The sequence below is a fragment of the Aulonocara stuartgranti genome, assembly GCF_965226115.1.
Source record: "Aulonocara stuartgranti genome assembly, chromosome: 4".
NCBI lineage: Eukaryota > Metazoa > Chordata > Actinopteri > Cichliformes > Cichlidae > Aulonocara > Aulonocara stuartgranti.
In genome coordinates, this window is record NC_138942.1 from 36,490,292 (window position 1) to 36,506,534 (window position 16,243).

The 16,243-nt window shown below is 41.4% G+C and overlaps 2 protein-coding genes across 2 annotated transcripts; both read left to right on the forward strand.

Annotated features, from left to right (window-relative positions):
- Positions 1–438: 438 nt before the first annotated feature.
- On the forward strand, positions 439–10,312 carry LOC309704245 (uncharacterized protein; the record flags this gene model as incomplete). The annotated part of the gene is made up of 4 exons (XM_082529293.1): positions 439–523; positions 3,701–3,758; positions 4,253–4,426; positions 9,736–10,312. 4 exons carry the CDS (start codon positions 439–441, stop codon positions 10,031–10,033), a joined length of 615 nt encoding a protein of 204 aa, XP_082385419.1. The 3' UTR covers positions 10,034–10,312.
- Positions 10,313–11,329: 1,017 nt separating this feature from the next.
- LOC309704246 (stonustoxin subunit beta-like) lies at positions 11,330–14,596 on the forward strand (the record flags this gene model as incomplete). Its single annotated transcript, XM_082529294.1, has 3 exons — positions 11,330–11,335; positions 13,582–13,618; positions 13,767–14,596. The coding sequence occupies 3 exons, from the start codon at positions 11,330–11,332 to the stop codon at positions 14,291–14,293; spliced, it is 570 nt and encodes a 189-aa protein (XP_082385420.1). The 3' UTR covers positions 14,294–14,596.
- Positions 14,597–16,243: the final 1,647 nt, after the last annotated feature.

Below are 16,243 nucleotides of genomic sequence, written 5' to 3' on the forward strand. Positions count from 1 at the left end.
ATTACACTCAACCTTGTATATCAAAACAAAATGGAAAATGGAGGGAGGAATAGAGATAAAGGAGGAAGAATGGACAACAATATGGGCATATCAATGGAAATGTAGCAGCTCACAGAGCTGGCGGGAATTTGGGTGGAAATGCCTGATAAGATATTTTATTACACCTCTCCAAAAATCTCACTATGAAGGTAACCCTCCCGCTTGCTGGAGAAATTGTGGAAATACAAATGCAAATCACTATCATATTTTCTGGGACTGTCATGTTATTAAAACTTATTGAAAGGGAATACATGCAGCGATACACGAGACATTTGGAAGATATTTACCTTTGGAAAGTAAAACTCTACGTTTTGGACTTATGCCAGCAGGATGGACAAAGAACGATAAATACTTGTTTAATATTTTACTGGCAGCAGGAAAAAAAGCCATCACAAAAAAATGTCTTTCTTCAGAGAGCCCAACTATGAACACGTGGATGAACATCACAATGGACATTTACAGAATGGAGAAAATGACAGCAGATGTGAACTACAAGAGCGACCTGTTTGTATCATGATGGAAGAAATGGATGGACTACATTAGAAAACGCAGGCCAGTTTTTGATTTTGCATTAGATTTTGACTTTGTTAACTACTAGAAGACTAGAGGAAAAATTAGTTACATTAATGGAAACAAAAACACACTCCCTATATTTATTTATTTATTTTTCTTTCCTTTTTCTTTTTCCTTATGTATTTTTTATTTATGTTGTTTGTTGTTTCCTGTTTTGCTTCTTTTTCTTTTCTTCTTCTTCTTTCATTCTTATTGTATGGATATTTTAGTTGTTTAAATATAGAAAAAAATAAAAAAAATATATGTACTGAAAGAAAGCTGAAGTTGATGGTATTGTATAGTGATTCTAAAATGTCAATAAAAAAATAAATAAAAAAAAGCTGGAATCAAATGAGTCCAAGTCTTCTGGTGATTCAGCATCACATTCATCTTCGCTCCTTGTTCTGCATCCCCACCATGGACTTCATTCCTTTCCAAGCCAGCCTTGAGTGTCCTTTATTCAGCTCATGCTCTGCTTTACTTTTACATCTGATTTTAGCTGCTTTTCTGTTTTCTCTTTGCCAGAGGTTTCCTCAGCGTCATGGATTCTTTTCATTTTACTCAGCATGTGTCTGGTCCCACACACACCAAAGGACACACACTGGACCTTGTTTTTACTTTAGGTTTAAACATTGATTTTATTTGTACTGAGGACATTTTTATTTCGGACCATCGTTGTATTCTTTTTAATCTGTCTTTCCATTTGTCCCTCTCTCCTATTCGACATGTGGTTAGCTCTCGCATCTTAACTTCCTCTAGTGCTGTTAAATTTTCCGATGCTTTTAATTTAGTTTTATCTCCTTATAATGATGTTCATTTTTTAACAAATCTTTTTAATAATCATTGTCTTTGTATTTTAGACAATGTTTGTCCTGTCAAAGTTAGACTAGCTCCGGTTTCAAAGTCGTCTCCCTGGTTAAATGACAGCATTCACTTCTTAAAGCGTTGCTGCCGTAAGGTTGAGCGTTTATGGAGGAAAACGCGTTTGCATGTCCATCTCCTTCATTTAAAGGACCTTTTAGTCTCTTTTAACACTTCAGTTCGAGATGCGAGGGCGGCCTATTTCTCAGACTTAGTGTCTAAGAGCAGAGGTAACCCTAAGGTACTATTCGACACCATTAGTGATATTGTTGCTCCTGCTCCACCTGCTGTCCCAATTTCATCAAATGAAGATTGTGAAAAATTTCTTTCTTTCTTCGTTGAAAAAGTCAGTAACGTGAGGAACAGTATCTCTCCTTCTGTGTCTCTCTTGTCTGATCCAACTCAAGCTAGGCCTGTAATTTTAGAAAGATTTTTACCTGTGTCCTTACCTGAGCTGGTCAAGTTGGTTAATTCAATGAAAGCGTCCTCCTGCTCTCTTGATATTTTACCTGGATCTTTGTTTAAAAATGTCTTTCAGTCTATTGGTCCCTGTGTGCTCACAATTATCAATACCTCACTGGTTTCTGGTCAGGTCCCTGTTTATTGTAAGAATGCTGTTATTCACCCACTGTTAAAAAAACCTAAGCTTGATGCTTCTCTTCTCAGTAGCTACAGACCGATTTCAAAATTACCGTTCATTGCTAAGATTTTAGAAAAGGTTGTGGCTAAGCAGCTTATAGCTGTTCTAGATGAATACAGCATTCTGGATAAATTCCAATCTGGCTTTCGTAGAGCTCATTCTACTGAAACTACACTTCTTAGAGTCTCCAACGACATTTTGATGAGATGTGACGCAGGAGAATGCTCCGTTCTGTTGATGTTGGACCTGACCTCCGCCTTTGATACTGTGGACCATCATATTCTGCTAGATAGGCTGAGAGACTGGGTGGGTATATCAGGGGCTGCTTTGGACTGGTTTGAATCCTATTTGCATGAACGATCCTTTTCTGTGGCTACCTCTAAGTACAGTTCCTCTTCTACTTTTCTTACCTATGGTGTGCCGCAAGGTTCAGTTTTGGGGCCTTTATTGTTCTTACTGTATTTACTTCCTCTTCAACACTTATTAAGCACTTTTAAGGACATTTCGTATCACTGCTATGCAGATGATATTCAGGTATACATCTCCTTTAAGCCCCATGATGTTTCCAAGCTACAGATTTTGCACAAGCGCATAGACTCCATTAGATGTTGGATGGCTGGAAACTTTCTTCAATTAAATGAGGAGAAGACTGAAGTTCTTGTTTGTGCTCCTAAAAATTTTGTACCTGGTGTTATGGAAAACTTAGGTCCACTTGCTACATTTGCAAAACCGTCTATCAGGAGCCTTGGTGTTAGTATTGACTCAGCTCTGACTTTGGATGCCCATGTAAAATCTTTGGTTCGCTCCTGTTTTTATCATTTGAGAAACATTGCTAAGCTGAGTCCCATTGTATCGCGCTCCGAATTAGAAATTGTCATTCATGCATTTGTTTCATCTCGTCTGGACTACTGTAATTCTTTGTTTACTTGTTTATGTAAAGCCTCTTTGGAGCGTCTGCAAGTTGTTCAGAACGCTGCTGCAAAGCTTCTGACCAAGTCCTCCAAGTTTTCCCATGTCACACCCCTGCTGATTCAGCTGCACTGGCTCCCCATTAAATTCAGGATCCAGTTTAAGGTTTTGAACTTGACTTTCAGGGCCCTGCATGGACAAGCACCAACATATATAAGTGAACTTTTACATCCATACATTCCCAGCAGGTCCCTGAGGTCATGTGACCAGGGCTTGCTTGCTGTCCAACACACGAGGCTGAAAACAAAAGGCGACAAAGCTTTTGGAACTGTGGCCCCCAGATTGTGGAACTCTCTCCCTTTGAGCCTGAGATCTGTGGACTCAGTGGTCGCTTTTAAAAAACAGCTAAAAACCCATCTTTTTAAACTTGCTTTTAGTTGATTTTTATTTTTAGGTTTTAGCTTCTGTGAAGCACTTTGTGATTTTTATCTTGAAACGTGCTATATAAATAAAGTTTTACTTACTTACTTTTCTTCTCTCCCTCATAACAAGACAGCTTCTTCTGCCTGAGAACATGTTGGAGTGATTTACTAATCCAGGGCTGATTTTTGGGGAAAATAGTTCCCTTTTTCAAAGTAATCCCCATTTTTCCCAGAATGAAATGTAAGTAGAAATAAATGATCTAAGTGAGAACATGAGCCTTTAAAAATGCTCTTCTGAGGCTGCTGCCAGTGGTCAAAGCCTCCAACAAAGCTCTGTAAGTACATATGTGATCATAGCTTTAGCTTTTAAATGTTTATTCTAGTTAACACAGATCAGGTGGAACAACTCAAATAAAATATCAAAAATATTAAGTGGTCATCGGTACTCGGTTTGTTCAATACTGAATACAATGGAGCACAAATTGTCCACGTTTCTGAAATATTTCTGGGTGTAACTGTCACCAAAGTGCAATTTAGACCTGGCCTGTGGTTGTTATCTAAGTGATAATCATCAATTCTACTAAAACAAATACAAAATAAAGAAGTTTGACACATTCTGTTGATATCAAAAGCACACTGAACAATTCAGTGTTGTTTTACTGCTGTTCTCTCTTCACTTCTTCTCCTCTGATTCTCTCCACATGTTGCTCTGCATCAGTGCTCAGTTTCTTGACAAAAACAAGATGAAATATTGCTAAATATAATAGTATCTCATTACACTTCAACATAAGTGTTTTATTTTTGTAATTGTTTATCTGTTATTTTTCAGACTGAGTCACTGTGACCTGTCAGAGAGAAGCTGTGAAGCTCTGGCCTCAGGTCTCAGCTCTCAGACCTCTAATCTGAGACAGCTGGACCTGAGTAACATTAACCTGAAGGATTCAGGCGTGAAGCTTCTGTCTGAAGGACTGAAGAGTCCACACTGTACACTGGAAACTCTCAGGTGAGATCAAGCATTTTTCTTTCATCAACTGACAGAATTAGCAGATTAATAATAAGCCAGTCCTCTAATAAGAGGAGAAGTGGAGGTGTTTTGAAGGGCAACGTACTCTTATGTTAACAAGACAGGAAGTAGTTCCTGGGAACTGCTTCCTTTGTTATTGTCTAAGTAGAAACATGATGGTGAAACAGTGATGAGTTTGCAGAGGTGGATCCACAGCACACAACAATGCTGTTGCGAGCTGAAAGCAGACTTCTCACAGATTCTGAGGCTGCAGGTTTCATCACTGTCCAACCAAAGTTCACTGAACCAGCAGTAAATGAACGTCCAAAACGACGCTTCATGTTTAAAAAACAGATGATCAGGGGGATTTGTGTTTACATCTTTTTTGTGTGATCTGTTCACCTGCTGTTTCAGCTGTTTGGTGGTTGTTGAGATGGTTTTGTGAACTTTTAGCTGAGATTCTGACGTTTCTGTAGATACCACACATGTCTAATTACTTTGTACAGCATGAATGGCCATAACGAGGTTTTTAACAGTCAGAAAAGTTGTAAAACTTGAGAAAATATAGTTAAAAGTCCAAAACCTTCTACGTCTGGTGGCTTGTGGTAAGGAGCAGATCAAACGAGTAAAGAATTACGTTATAATTATAAATGGCTTCAACAGCACATTCAGGTCTGTGAGACTCATTCAGACACTGAGCCGTGGCTCTGTGCTACATGCACATATTTCTGCATCTCTGCCATTCAGACACACTTTATATATAGTTTATTTTATGTAGTATTCAATACTGAACTGTACATTTAGTCTTTTTAAAGGCAGAAAGTTTTATTCAGTGTTTTCATAAAAGCCTTATTTCTATCCATTTACTGCTATTAGGAAGAACACGTGAGGCTTAAGACCTGGACCAGTTTGAAACCTTTTGTCCTCCACAATGGAAAATGGGTGGAAATAAAAATGGGTCTCACTTTAGCCAGCTCCTAATTTTATCAGTTCTGCTCTCAGCGTCTCCTGTATATCTCCTATATAAATGTTGCACTCAGCTTTGTGCTCTCCAGTATCACTGAAATGCAGCCAGATGCTGCTCATTTTGCCTTTTCACTCTTTCCTGACACGCTTGCATTTCAATACAGCTCCCATTTCTCTGTGTACTGGTCTCTACCACTACCCTTGCTGTCTATGGGACATTTCCGTCTTCTTTCACATAATGGTATGATCCCAGTCTGTCTCTTAAAGTGTTTGGCCACATGGTTTGCTCATCAGAATAACATCTCAGCCGTGCTCACATTGATTATCAGCAAGCCTGAAAATTCATCAATATTTGACATACGAAATTATCTCAAGGCCTGGATTTGGCCCACGGGCCATATGTTTGACACCCCTGGTTTACACGGTTTGGTATTCAATGTACAACTGAGCTAGCTCTCAGCTAACTAGCAGACAAGCTAACTGCTGGGACTGCGTCTTTCTAACAAGAGAAGAACAAAAGAATTTATTGGTAAATCAGGGTGGAAAATAAGTATTTGGTCACCTCAAACAAGGAAAATCTCTGGCTCTCACAGACCTGTAACGTCTTCTGTAAGAAGCTTTTCTGTCCCCCACTCGTTACCTGTATGAATGGCACCTGTTTGAACTCATCATCTGTATAAAAGACACCTGTCCACAGCCTCAAACAGTCAGACTCCAAACTCCGCCATGGCCAAGACCAAAGAGCTTTCGAAGGACACCAGGAAAAGTATTGTAGACCTGCACCAGACTGGGAAGAGTGAATCTACAATAGGCAAGCAGCTTGGTGTGAAAAAATCAACTGTGGGAGCAATCATCAGAAAATGGAAGACATACAAGACCACTGATAATCTCCCTCGATCTGGGGCTCCACGCAAGATCTCATCCCGTGGGGTCAAAATGATCATGAGAACGGTGAGCAAAGATCCCAGAACCACACGGGGGGACCTGGTGAATGACCTGCAGAGAGCTGGGACCAAAGTAACAAAGGTCACCATCAGTAACACACTACAACGGCAGGGAATCAAATCCCGCAGTGCCAGACGTGTTCCGCTGCTGAAGCCAGTGCATGTCCAGGCCCGTCTGAAGTTTGCCAGAGAGCACATGGATGATACAGCAGAGGATTGGGAGAATGTCATGTGGTCAGATGAAACCAAAGTAGACCTTTTTGGTATAAACTCAACTCGTCGTGTTTGGAGGAAGAAGAATACTGAGTTGCATCCCAAGAACACCATACCTACTGTGAAGCATGGGGGTGGAAACATCATGCTATGGGGCTGTTTTTCTGCCAAGGGGACAGGACGACTGATCCGTGTTAAGGACAGAATGAATGGGGCCATGTATCGTGAGATTTTGAGCCAAAACCTCCTTCCATCAGTGAGAACTTTGAAGATGAAACCAGGCTGGGTCTTCCAACATGACAATGATCCAAAACACACCGCCCGGGCAACAAAGGAGTGGCTCCGTAAGAAGCATTTGAAAGTCCTGGAGTGGCCTAGCCAGTCTCCAGACCTCAACCCCATAGAAAATCTGTGGCGGGAGTTGAAAGTCCGTGTTGCTCGGCGACAGCCCCAAAACATCACTGCTCTCGAGAAGATCTGCATGGAGGAATGGGCCAAAATACCAGCTACTGTGTGTGCAAACCTGGTAAAGACCTATAGTAAACGTTTGACCTCTGTTATTGCCAACAAAGGTTATGTTACAAAGTACTGAGTTGTATTTTTGTTATTGACCAAATACTTATTTTCCACCCTGATTTACGAATAAATTCTTTACAAATCCTACCATGTGGATTCATGGATTTTTTTTTCACATTCTGTCTCTCACAGTTGAAGTGGCCACGTAGGCAGGGGTCATCATCTGAGCTCTCCATCACCTGAGAGAGATGACAAAACACAGAATCACAGAGCATGAAACCAACGTTTCTCCTCCCAGAAGTTCAGTCACAGACCTGCAACAGAAACAAGAGTCAAAGATTCAAATGACGCAGAGCTTTCATTTACTTATATCCACAAACATGTCCTCTACATATTCATGCTGTATTTACACACACATACAGAGGCTGTTTGTCTCTCACACACCGACAGGACACTGAGAAATACATCATGTTAAATATACCTGCAGGCTTCCAGCTGTGCACTTTGTCCCTGTCAGCTGTGATTGCCATGGCAACCTTGGTGTTGTGCGCGATGCAGGGACGTGTTCAAAGGCAGACGTCTGGCAGCAGCATCATATTTGATGCACTATCTGTACTGAGTGTGCTGACTTTATTTCAAATGTCCCACTGCTGTGCAACATGAATCACATGTTCTGCACGTTTCTGTAACTCCCAGGTAACCATGGTTACCCAGCCATGCCCAGTAGTCTCCAGAGAGACCAACAGCTGGTTCATGTTGTAACGCCGTGGCTTTCGTAGTCTCTCCTTTTTCTACAGCTCATGTGTTCTTCTTGTGACGCTGCGTCTTGAGGCTCATACATGCCGTCATTTGTTGATCCTAAGAACGTTCCTCAGACCGACTTCTTCAACAACAGATAACTTTAGTTGTATCAACACTGCCTCCTGGAACAGTTTAAAATGAACATGTCAAAGCTCTGTACCTGTCTCCATGTTTCTGTCCCCGCCCCTTTCTCTCTGTCCTGGGTCATGTGAGCGCTGCAGTAGTATTAGGCCCACCCTCAATGCTCCCATTGGCTGAGACGCATAATGACGCCCATTTCAAGCCAGCACTGATCAACATCCCTCCTGTGACCCATGGCTGTTATATTCAGAGCCAGTGAGCACTTTCACAATAATCATGATTTTAAAAACTGTGATTAAAATAATTGCTGACGTTAATCAGTTAATGAGTTAACGAGATTATAACAGGTTAAGTTGCCCTAATAATTAGACTTTGGTGACAAACTGATGTGATCTCCATGTTTCCTTTGTTGGACTGTGGGCGAGTGTCAGAACTGAATGTACTGAGTAACATGTAGAGTTTAAATATGTGTCAGTTCCAGTTTTAGAGCTCTAAAGTGCAGCTATCATGTTAGGAATATGTTAGGAATAGACAGGAACACTGAGCACACTGAGGTCAAATCTTTATTTTACCACTCGCTGCATTCTTGATGTTCATGAATTCAGCAGGTTCATGATTGTCTGCAGCATTAATCTCATATTTCCATTAAAAGTGTTGAATTTGACTGTTTGATGTTCTTTATGATCTCTGGCACCAGTTCATCTGTAGGCTGAGCTCAGTCCATCCATTTAGTGAAAGGTCTCCTTGTTCTGTGAGCGTGCACAGATCCTGAAGCAGAAAGCCTGGGTTACAGAGAAATGATCATCACTGTGATGATGCTCATCATCTCTGACTGGGATTTGAGGTTTTGTCAAAGAAGCAAAGAAAGCCTGGCTATGTTGGACTGGGTGTGGAAGCAGCTCCCAGTTTGAGTTCAGGAGACAGACACCCTCTCTACTTTGAAGATCAGCTTCAAACTTTCCTTTTTGATAAAGCTTATAGTTCGAGCTGGATCAGGTGACCCTGAACCATCACTTAGTTATGCTGCTATATGCTATAGGCTGTTGGTGGACTTCCCATGATGCTCTGCTTTCTTCTCCCCTCTTTTGACTCCTGATGCTTTTATATGTCACTACTGCATGTCCTTAACTTTTGTCTCTCTGTTTTGTTCTTGTCTCTCTGAGCTCATCTCTTCTCTTTCCCCTCACCCTGCAACCAGTCATGGTAGATGCTCCTCCTGGAGCCTGTTTTCACTGGGAGGATCTTTGTGTCAAAGGGAGTTCTTCTTCCCACCATCACCAAGTGCTGCTCACAGTGGAGGCGGTTACCTTACACTGTTAAACAGCTTCAGATGACTGTTGTTGTCTGTTGGGTATTGTCACTTATAAATAAATGGTAAATGGTAAATGGCCTGTATTTATATAGCGCCTTACTAGTCCCTAAGGACCCCAAAGCGCTTTACATATCCAGTCATCCACCCATTCACACACACATTCACACACTGGTGATGGCAAGCTACATTGTAGCCACAGCCACCCTGGGGCGCACTGACAGAGGCGAGGCTGCCGGACACTGGCGCCACCGGGCCCTCTGACCACCACCAGTAGGCAACGGGTGAAGTGTCTTGCCCAAGGACACAACGACCGAGACTGTCCAAGCTGGGGCTCGAACCGGCAACCTTCCGATTACAAGGCGAACTCCCAACTCTTGAGCCACGATCGCCCTAAAGTTACAATGGACGGATAGATGTTATTGTGACAAAGAGAAAACAACTGTTGACAGATAGATTGTTGTTTTGTGTGTCTGCAGTCTGTCAGGCTGTCTGATCACAGAGGAAGGCTGTACTTCTCTGGCCTCAGCTCTGAGCTCCAACCCCTCCCATCTGAGAGAGCTGGACCTGAGCTACAATCATCCAGGTCACTCAGGAATGAAGCAGCTGTCGGCTGGACTGAAGGATCCAGGCTGGAGACTGGACACTCTCAGGTATGAAGAATGTCTGATAGAGGAGGAAGAGCTGGAAACATTTCCTGTGTCTTTCACTCACTTCCTGCAGATGACACATGAACAATCACACATGCAGGAATATTTTCAGGGACAGACACACTAGTCTAGCTGGATAGTTCATGGATATTTATGTAGGGGTCTCCAAGGAGTCTGTTTGCAGGAACATTTAGGTCACAGGTGTACCTGATATAGATACCAGTGTACCTAATAAAGTGTCAGCTAACATTTGGAAATGGAAGCTTAAATAATGACAAACTGTACATTCACAGCTGAATTCACAATAAATTTGTTCTCAAGTGCACATTTTTCTGTTATTGTTGTCAAACAACAGAATGAGAATGAAATATTGATTCTAACAGGGCCCATAAACAGCATTAGCTTAGCAGCATTAGCTTATCAGAGTTTCCATCATGGTCACACAAATCCTTAGCAGAGAAAAGTGTCACATCATTATAACACAAGATAAAAGGGTATTAGCATAAGCTACTAATGCTTATTCACCTCAAATTAGCTTTCGCTGCTAATGGTAGCCTACTTAGCATTAACTCCTCACTAATATAATGCTAATTCACATCAAATTAGCATTAGCTGCTCATATTGTTATAAGGAAAGAGAAAACGGTATTAGCATTAGCTACTAATAATTATTCAGCCCTAATTAGAATAAGCCTCTAAAAGCAGCCTACTTAGCATTAACTCCTCACATCGTTGTTACCCAACGGAAAAGAGTATTAGTATTAGCTACTATCATTTTTAATAAGTAAGAGAAAACAGTGTTAGCATTATTGAATAATGCTAATTCACACTAAATTAGAATTAGCTATTTACAAGAGCGTACTTAGAATTAGCCGCTCACATTGTTAAAAATTAAGTGAAAACAGTATTAGTATTAGCACATAATGCTAATTCACGTCAAAGTAGCATTAGTTAATAATGGCAGCCTACTTAGCATTAACTGCTCACTAATATAATGCTAATTCACATCAAATTAGCATTAGCTGCTCACATTGTTAAAAGGGAAGGGAAAACAATATTAGCATTAGCTGCTAATAATTATTCACCTAATTAGAGTTAGCCCCTAATGGCAGCCTAGTTAGCATTAATTCCTGACATCGTTATAATGCAGGGGAAAAGGGTTACCATTATCGGATAATGCTAATTTACATCAAATTAACAATAGTTAATAATGGCAGACTTTTCGTATCATTAGCTGCTGTCATTCTTACAAAGCAAAGGAAAACAATATGAGCATTAGCTGCTAATGCTTTTTAGTCTAAAATTAGCATTAGCCACTAATGGCAGCCTACTTAGCATTAACTCCTCACTAATATAATGCTAATTCACGTCAAATTAGCATTAGCTACTAATAATTATTCACCCCTAATTAGAATTAGCCGCTAATGGCAGTATACTTAGCATTAACTCCTCACATTGTTATAATGTAAGGGAAAAGAATTAGCATTATCTAATAATGTTGACCTTGGCCCACTGGAAAAGTTCAGAACTAAAGATTTAGGAGTGTTTCTCGATAGCTCTTTCTCGTTTGAGAAACAAATGAATTCTGTTATTAAAACCAGCTGTAAGGTTTATAGTGTTGATTGTCATTTATGCTTAGAAATATTTACTCATATATGCTTAGAGTTGTATAATCGATTGCATGATGATAGAGGTTTGATCCTTAGTAGTCTGTAAAGACTCTGTGTGCCTTCCAGAGTGCTCTGGCATGCACACACCACTTGGGGCCATGAGAGAGGTCGTACCCTCTCTTACTGATTTATGGTGTAGGACAGGGGTCTCAAACTCAATTTAGCTAGGGGCCGCTGCAGGCAGAGTCTGGGTGAGGCTGGGCCGCATTAGGTTTTCCACAAGAAAGGCATGGTTAAAAAATTCCAATCTTCTCAAATCTCTTTTTTTATTTTTTAACACAAAATATTAAAAATAAATAAACAAATTAAGAATTAATAAGAAAATAAATCAATCTGTAATACATAAATAAAACAATAATAAGATATTTTTAGTCAGTGAACTTGTGTGTTTCTTTCAGTCTTCTATATCTGCTGTATTTAGATTGAAATGTCTGTATTAACAGTTCTATAACCTTCTTCTGAACATGAATGGAACACTGTAGAAAATGAACTGTTCTTCTGAACATGGCTTCTCTTGCCTACTCCTTGCTGCTAGAGACCTGGCAGCGTTTCCTCTCGCATAGCCGAGCCAGATTTGGCCTGAGGGAGGAAGCAGTTGCGACCCTCAGTATGTCTTGAAGATGATCATCCGTAAGTCTGGACCTGTACTTGGACTTATTGAAGTTCAAAGTGGAGAAGAGCTTTTGGCACAAGTATGTGCTACCAAAAAGGCACATGGTCCACTTGAACATTCGGGAAAGCCGAGGGAAACTAGGGCTCAATTCTCTCAAAAATTGTCCAAGCTTGTCTGCTTTTCCACTCACCTCCCTGAACTTTGCTTTGAGTTCAGAGTTGCACTGCAGCTCAATGAGCTCCATTTGAAGCACAGAAGGGGCATCTTGCACATCAAAGGAGAAGGGGTCCGCAAAAATGTGAAAGGTGGCTCTGTGTGTCTTGAAGTCAGCAAATCTGTGATCAAATTCCTCCTGTAGCCTCAAAATGACATCAACATACTCGTCAGCACTGAATGGTGTGCCTGCATCCACGAGTGCCTTGCATGCTGGGAAATGGCAAAGGTTTGTAAGAGCCCTTTGTTAGGGGGACCGCTGGACTCTTAGCACCAGCTTTGGGGTCACAGGGTCACATCTGGAACACACACACACAGACACAGACAGACACACACAGACACAGACACACACACACACACACAGACACACACACACACACACACACACACACACACACACACACACACACAGACACACACACACACAGACACACACACACACACACACTATGCACAGACTGGTACTCTTTGTTCATACCTGTGTAAGACGTCATAATGAACTTGTGCATATTCATGTAAGCTCAATAAAGAGCAGTGTTACGAGGGAGCAGACGAGAGCGACTGAGGTCAAGTGAAGGAACGGCGCTGTCACAGTTCTCTCCCTCATCAATTGTCTGGTTCCAGCGGTGGGTCTGTGCTAGACGACCCATCACCAGCTTTTTCCACTGGTTACCAGTACGTGGTAGAATCCACTTCCAGATCTGGTTGTCTTTAAATCTGTGAATGGATTGGCTCCATCTTATCTCTCTTTAACAAAAGAATCCAAGTGGAGCCCTCAGGTCTGCAGATAAGCAGCTTCTGACCAGAACTAGACGTAAAAACAGAGGTGAGCTTTATCGATGGCTGCAGCCAAACTCTGGAACAGTCGCCCTTCACATCAGGTCGTCACCAACACTGGACATTTTTAAAAGCCGGTTGGAAACACATTTGTACTCTGTAGCTTTCAATCCTGACCAGTCTTTATAGTCATTACTGTGTATGTTTCCTATTTTCTCTCTACTCTGTGCAGCACTTTGGCTCAAGCTGTTTTTAAATGTGCTGATAAATAAATGTAGATTTCTTTGAATAAAACAGTGGAGCCGAGCTTTGAGCTCAGTGTGTAACAGTGTGTGTGTGAGAGCCATGTAATGTCCATGTGTGCATGCTGACTGTGCTGCTCTGACCCCCCTCCTCCTTTCAGGGTGGAGCCTGCTGGTTGAGACCAGGTCTGAGGAAGTGTAAGTGTGTTTTTAATGGGATTCATGAAAACAAAGCAGCACACATTCAACCATCTTCATCATGTCAGGAGTCATCATCAAAGTGTCAATCAATGAACAGATGATGGATCAATAACTGCAGCTGGATTGTGTTTGTTCTCTCCATCAGATTCCTGTCAACTCACAATCGACACAAACACAGTGCACACAAAGCTCCAACTGTCTGACAACAACAGGAAGGTGACACATGTGGAGGAGGTTCAGTCATATCCTGATCATCCAGACAGATTTGATGTTCGTCAGCTGCTGTGTAGAAATGGTCTGACTGGTCGCTGTTACTGGGAGGTCGAGTGGAGAGGAGACGTTTATATATCAGTGAGTTACAGAAGCATCAGAAGGAAAGGATACAGTGATGACTGTGTGTTTGGATGGAATGATCAGTCCTGGAGTCTGTGGTGCACTGATGATGGTCCTCAGTCTGTCAGGCACAATAACAGAGTAACATCCATCTCCTCCTCCTCCTCTGTCTCTAACAGAGCAGCAGTGTATGTGGACTGTCCTGCTGGCACTCTGTCCTTCTACAGAGTCTCCTCTGACACTCTGATCCACCTCCACACCTTCAACACCACATTCACTCAAACTCTTTATCCTGGGTTTTGGGTCTGGTCTCGTGGTTGCTCAGTGTCCCTGTGCTGAGTGGAGTGTAAAGAGTGTCTCCTGTTACAGAAACACTCTGACTGTTGAACAGATAGTTCAGTCTGTACATGTCTGTCTCTTTCACTCACAAACACGTTTTCAGATTCATGGATTCAATCAGTTGATGTTTGAAACTCTTCTAAATGATTCCTTGTAAACTTCTTCAGTCACAAACAAACAGGAAGTGATGTCACATGTGTTCCTGTCCACACAGCAGAATGAGTCTATTGCTGACAGTGATGTACAAACAGAGTGAGCATTTCTGAGGCCCAAAATAAACTGAGTAGTTCACTGAATGAACAATGGACTGTGAGCTCAGTTCCTTCATCATTAGTATGGATTATATATGTATATGTATTATATTAGTATCATATATATCAGGTGCTGCTGCTTTCAGTCATTGTGCAAATGTGCTGTTTGTAAGCTTGTAAAGCTGCAGTCAGCTGAGACTGAAGAAGTCACCTGATCAGTGAGCAAACGTTTCTGAAAACGTCCAGATGAACAGAATCAACCTTTTGGGATCAGCCAGCAATGCAGCATCATTGTTGTTCAGCTTCAGAGGTTTGCAGGAATGAACTGATGACCAGAAACAGCTGCAAAGTCCAAGAAAATACCAGCTGGAGTTCAGCTGCATTTGAAGAAGTCAAAGAAAAGTAAGGATGGCAAAGGGCGACGTTTTCTTCCAAAGAGCTGCAAACATGGTCGACGCCTCATTAGAAGAATCATCTGGACATTTGTGAGGAACTCTAACCAAGAAAGCAACGTCACACAGATCCAACAGACAGTTTCCATGACTGCAAGTGTTGAGTGGAAAAATGCTACATTGCATTATTGCATCCTCTCACCACAGGAGGCGCTGTTGGCACCACTGATTGCTGATCAGCTGTTCTCTGATGATCTGATTGATACTGTGAATAACGGGACTCACTGAACTCTGTGACACAGTGAAGATTACAGAGTTTAACTTCAACATCTGACTGACGTCACACAGACAGAAGGATGAACCAGTGAGGCACAGAACACAGTTACTGGAGATACTGGATCAGCTCCATGTGAACCTCTGATGGAGAAGCTGCTGAGCCAGAGAAACATCAGGACATGACAGCAGCTGCACTTATCTAACAACATGTAGCAGAGCTGATCTATGTTAGAGGATCTATCACAGCAGCTGAAGCCAAAGTCCAACACTGGATACCAGCTGAGCCTGTGCTGAGTGTAGTGTTACAGGAAAAGGGCAGAAACACTGGTAGCTCCCAGTGATGCTGACTGGGGCACAGAGCTGAATGATGCAGCATCAGGACACTGTTTCAGTCTGACTGACAGAGAAACCTGTAGCTGTATCTACATGTGAGGCAGAGGCCACACAAGCAGCTTTCTATGTTTCACAGTGACTCAGATCTTCAGTGGGGGTGGACATGCTCCTGTACAGACCTCTGAGGAGAACCAAGGTGCAGTCAAAGAGTCCAGTCTGTCCTCACAGATGTGAACATGTGCTTTCATCAGGTCTGCTGTCAGCTAGCAGGCTCACATCAGAATCACTGTTCCTGAAAAACACAGTCTGTGTGACATCATCAGTCAGCTGATGGTCCCAGATCTGAATGGTTTCTGTCTCTACTGCACTCAAAAAAATAATTCATTGGATGAACTTAATTTCATCTTGCCACCTATATTCCATCTAAACAAATCATGTTATATCAATCCATCTTGATTGTGTTGTTTCAACACTAAATATGTTTGTAAGTGTAACATAATTTAAACATTAACATTCAGTTAATTTGATTTTTATTCAGTTAACATGTTTGTACCAAGTTAGTCTAATTAATTTAAATTCATGTTATATTGTTTAAACACTTTGGCACATCAAAAGTCAGTCTTGTTACATGAACTAGTAAAATATTTGTTTGTTACACCAATGTTAATCTTGTTGAATGAACAAATGTAATTTATGTC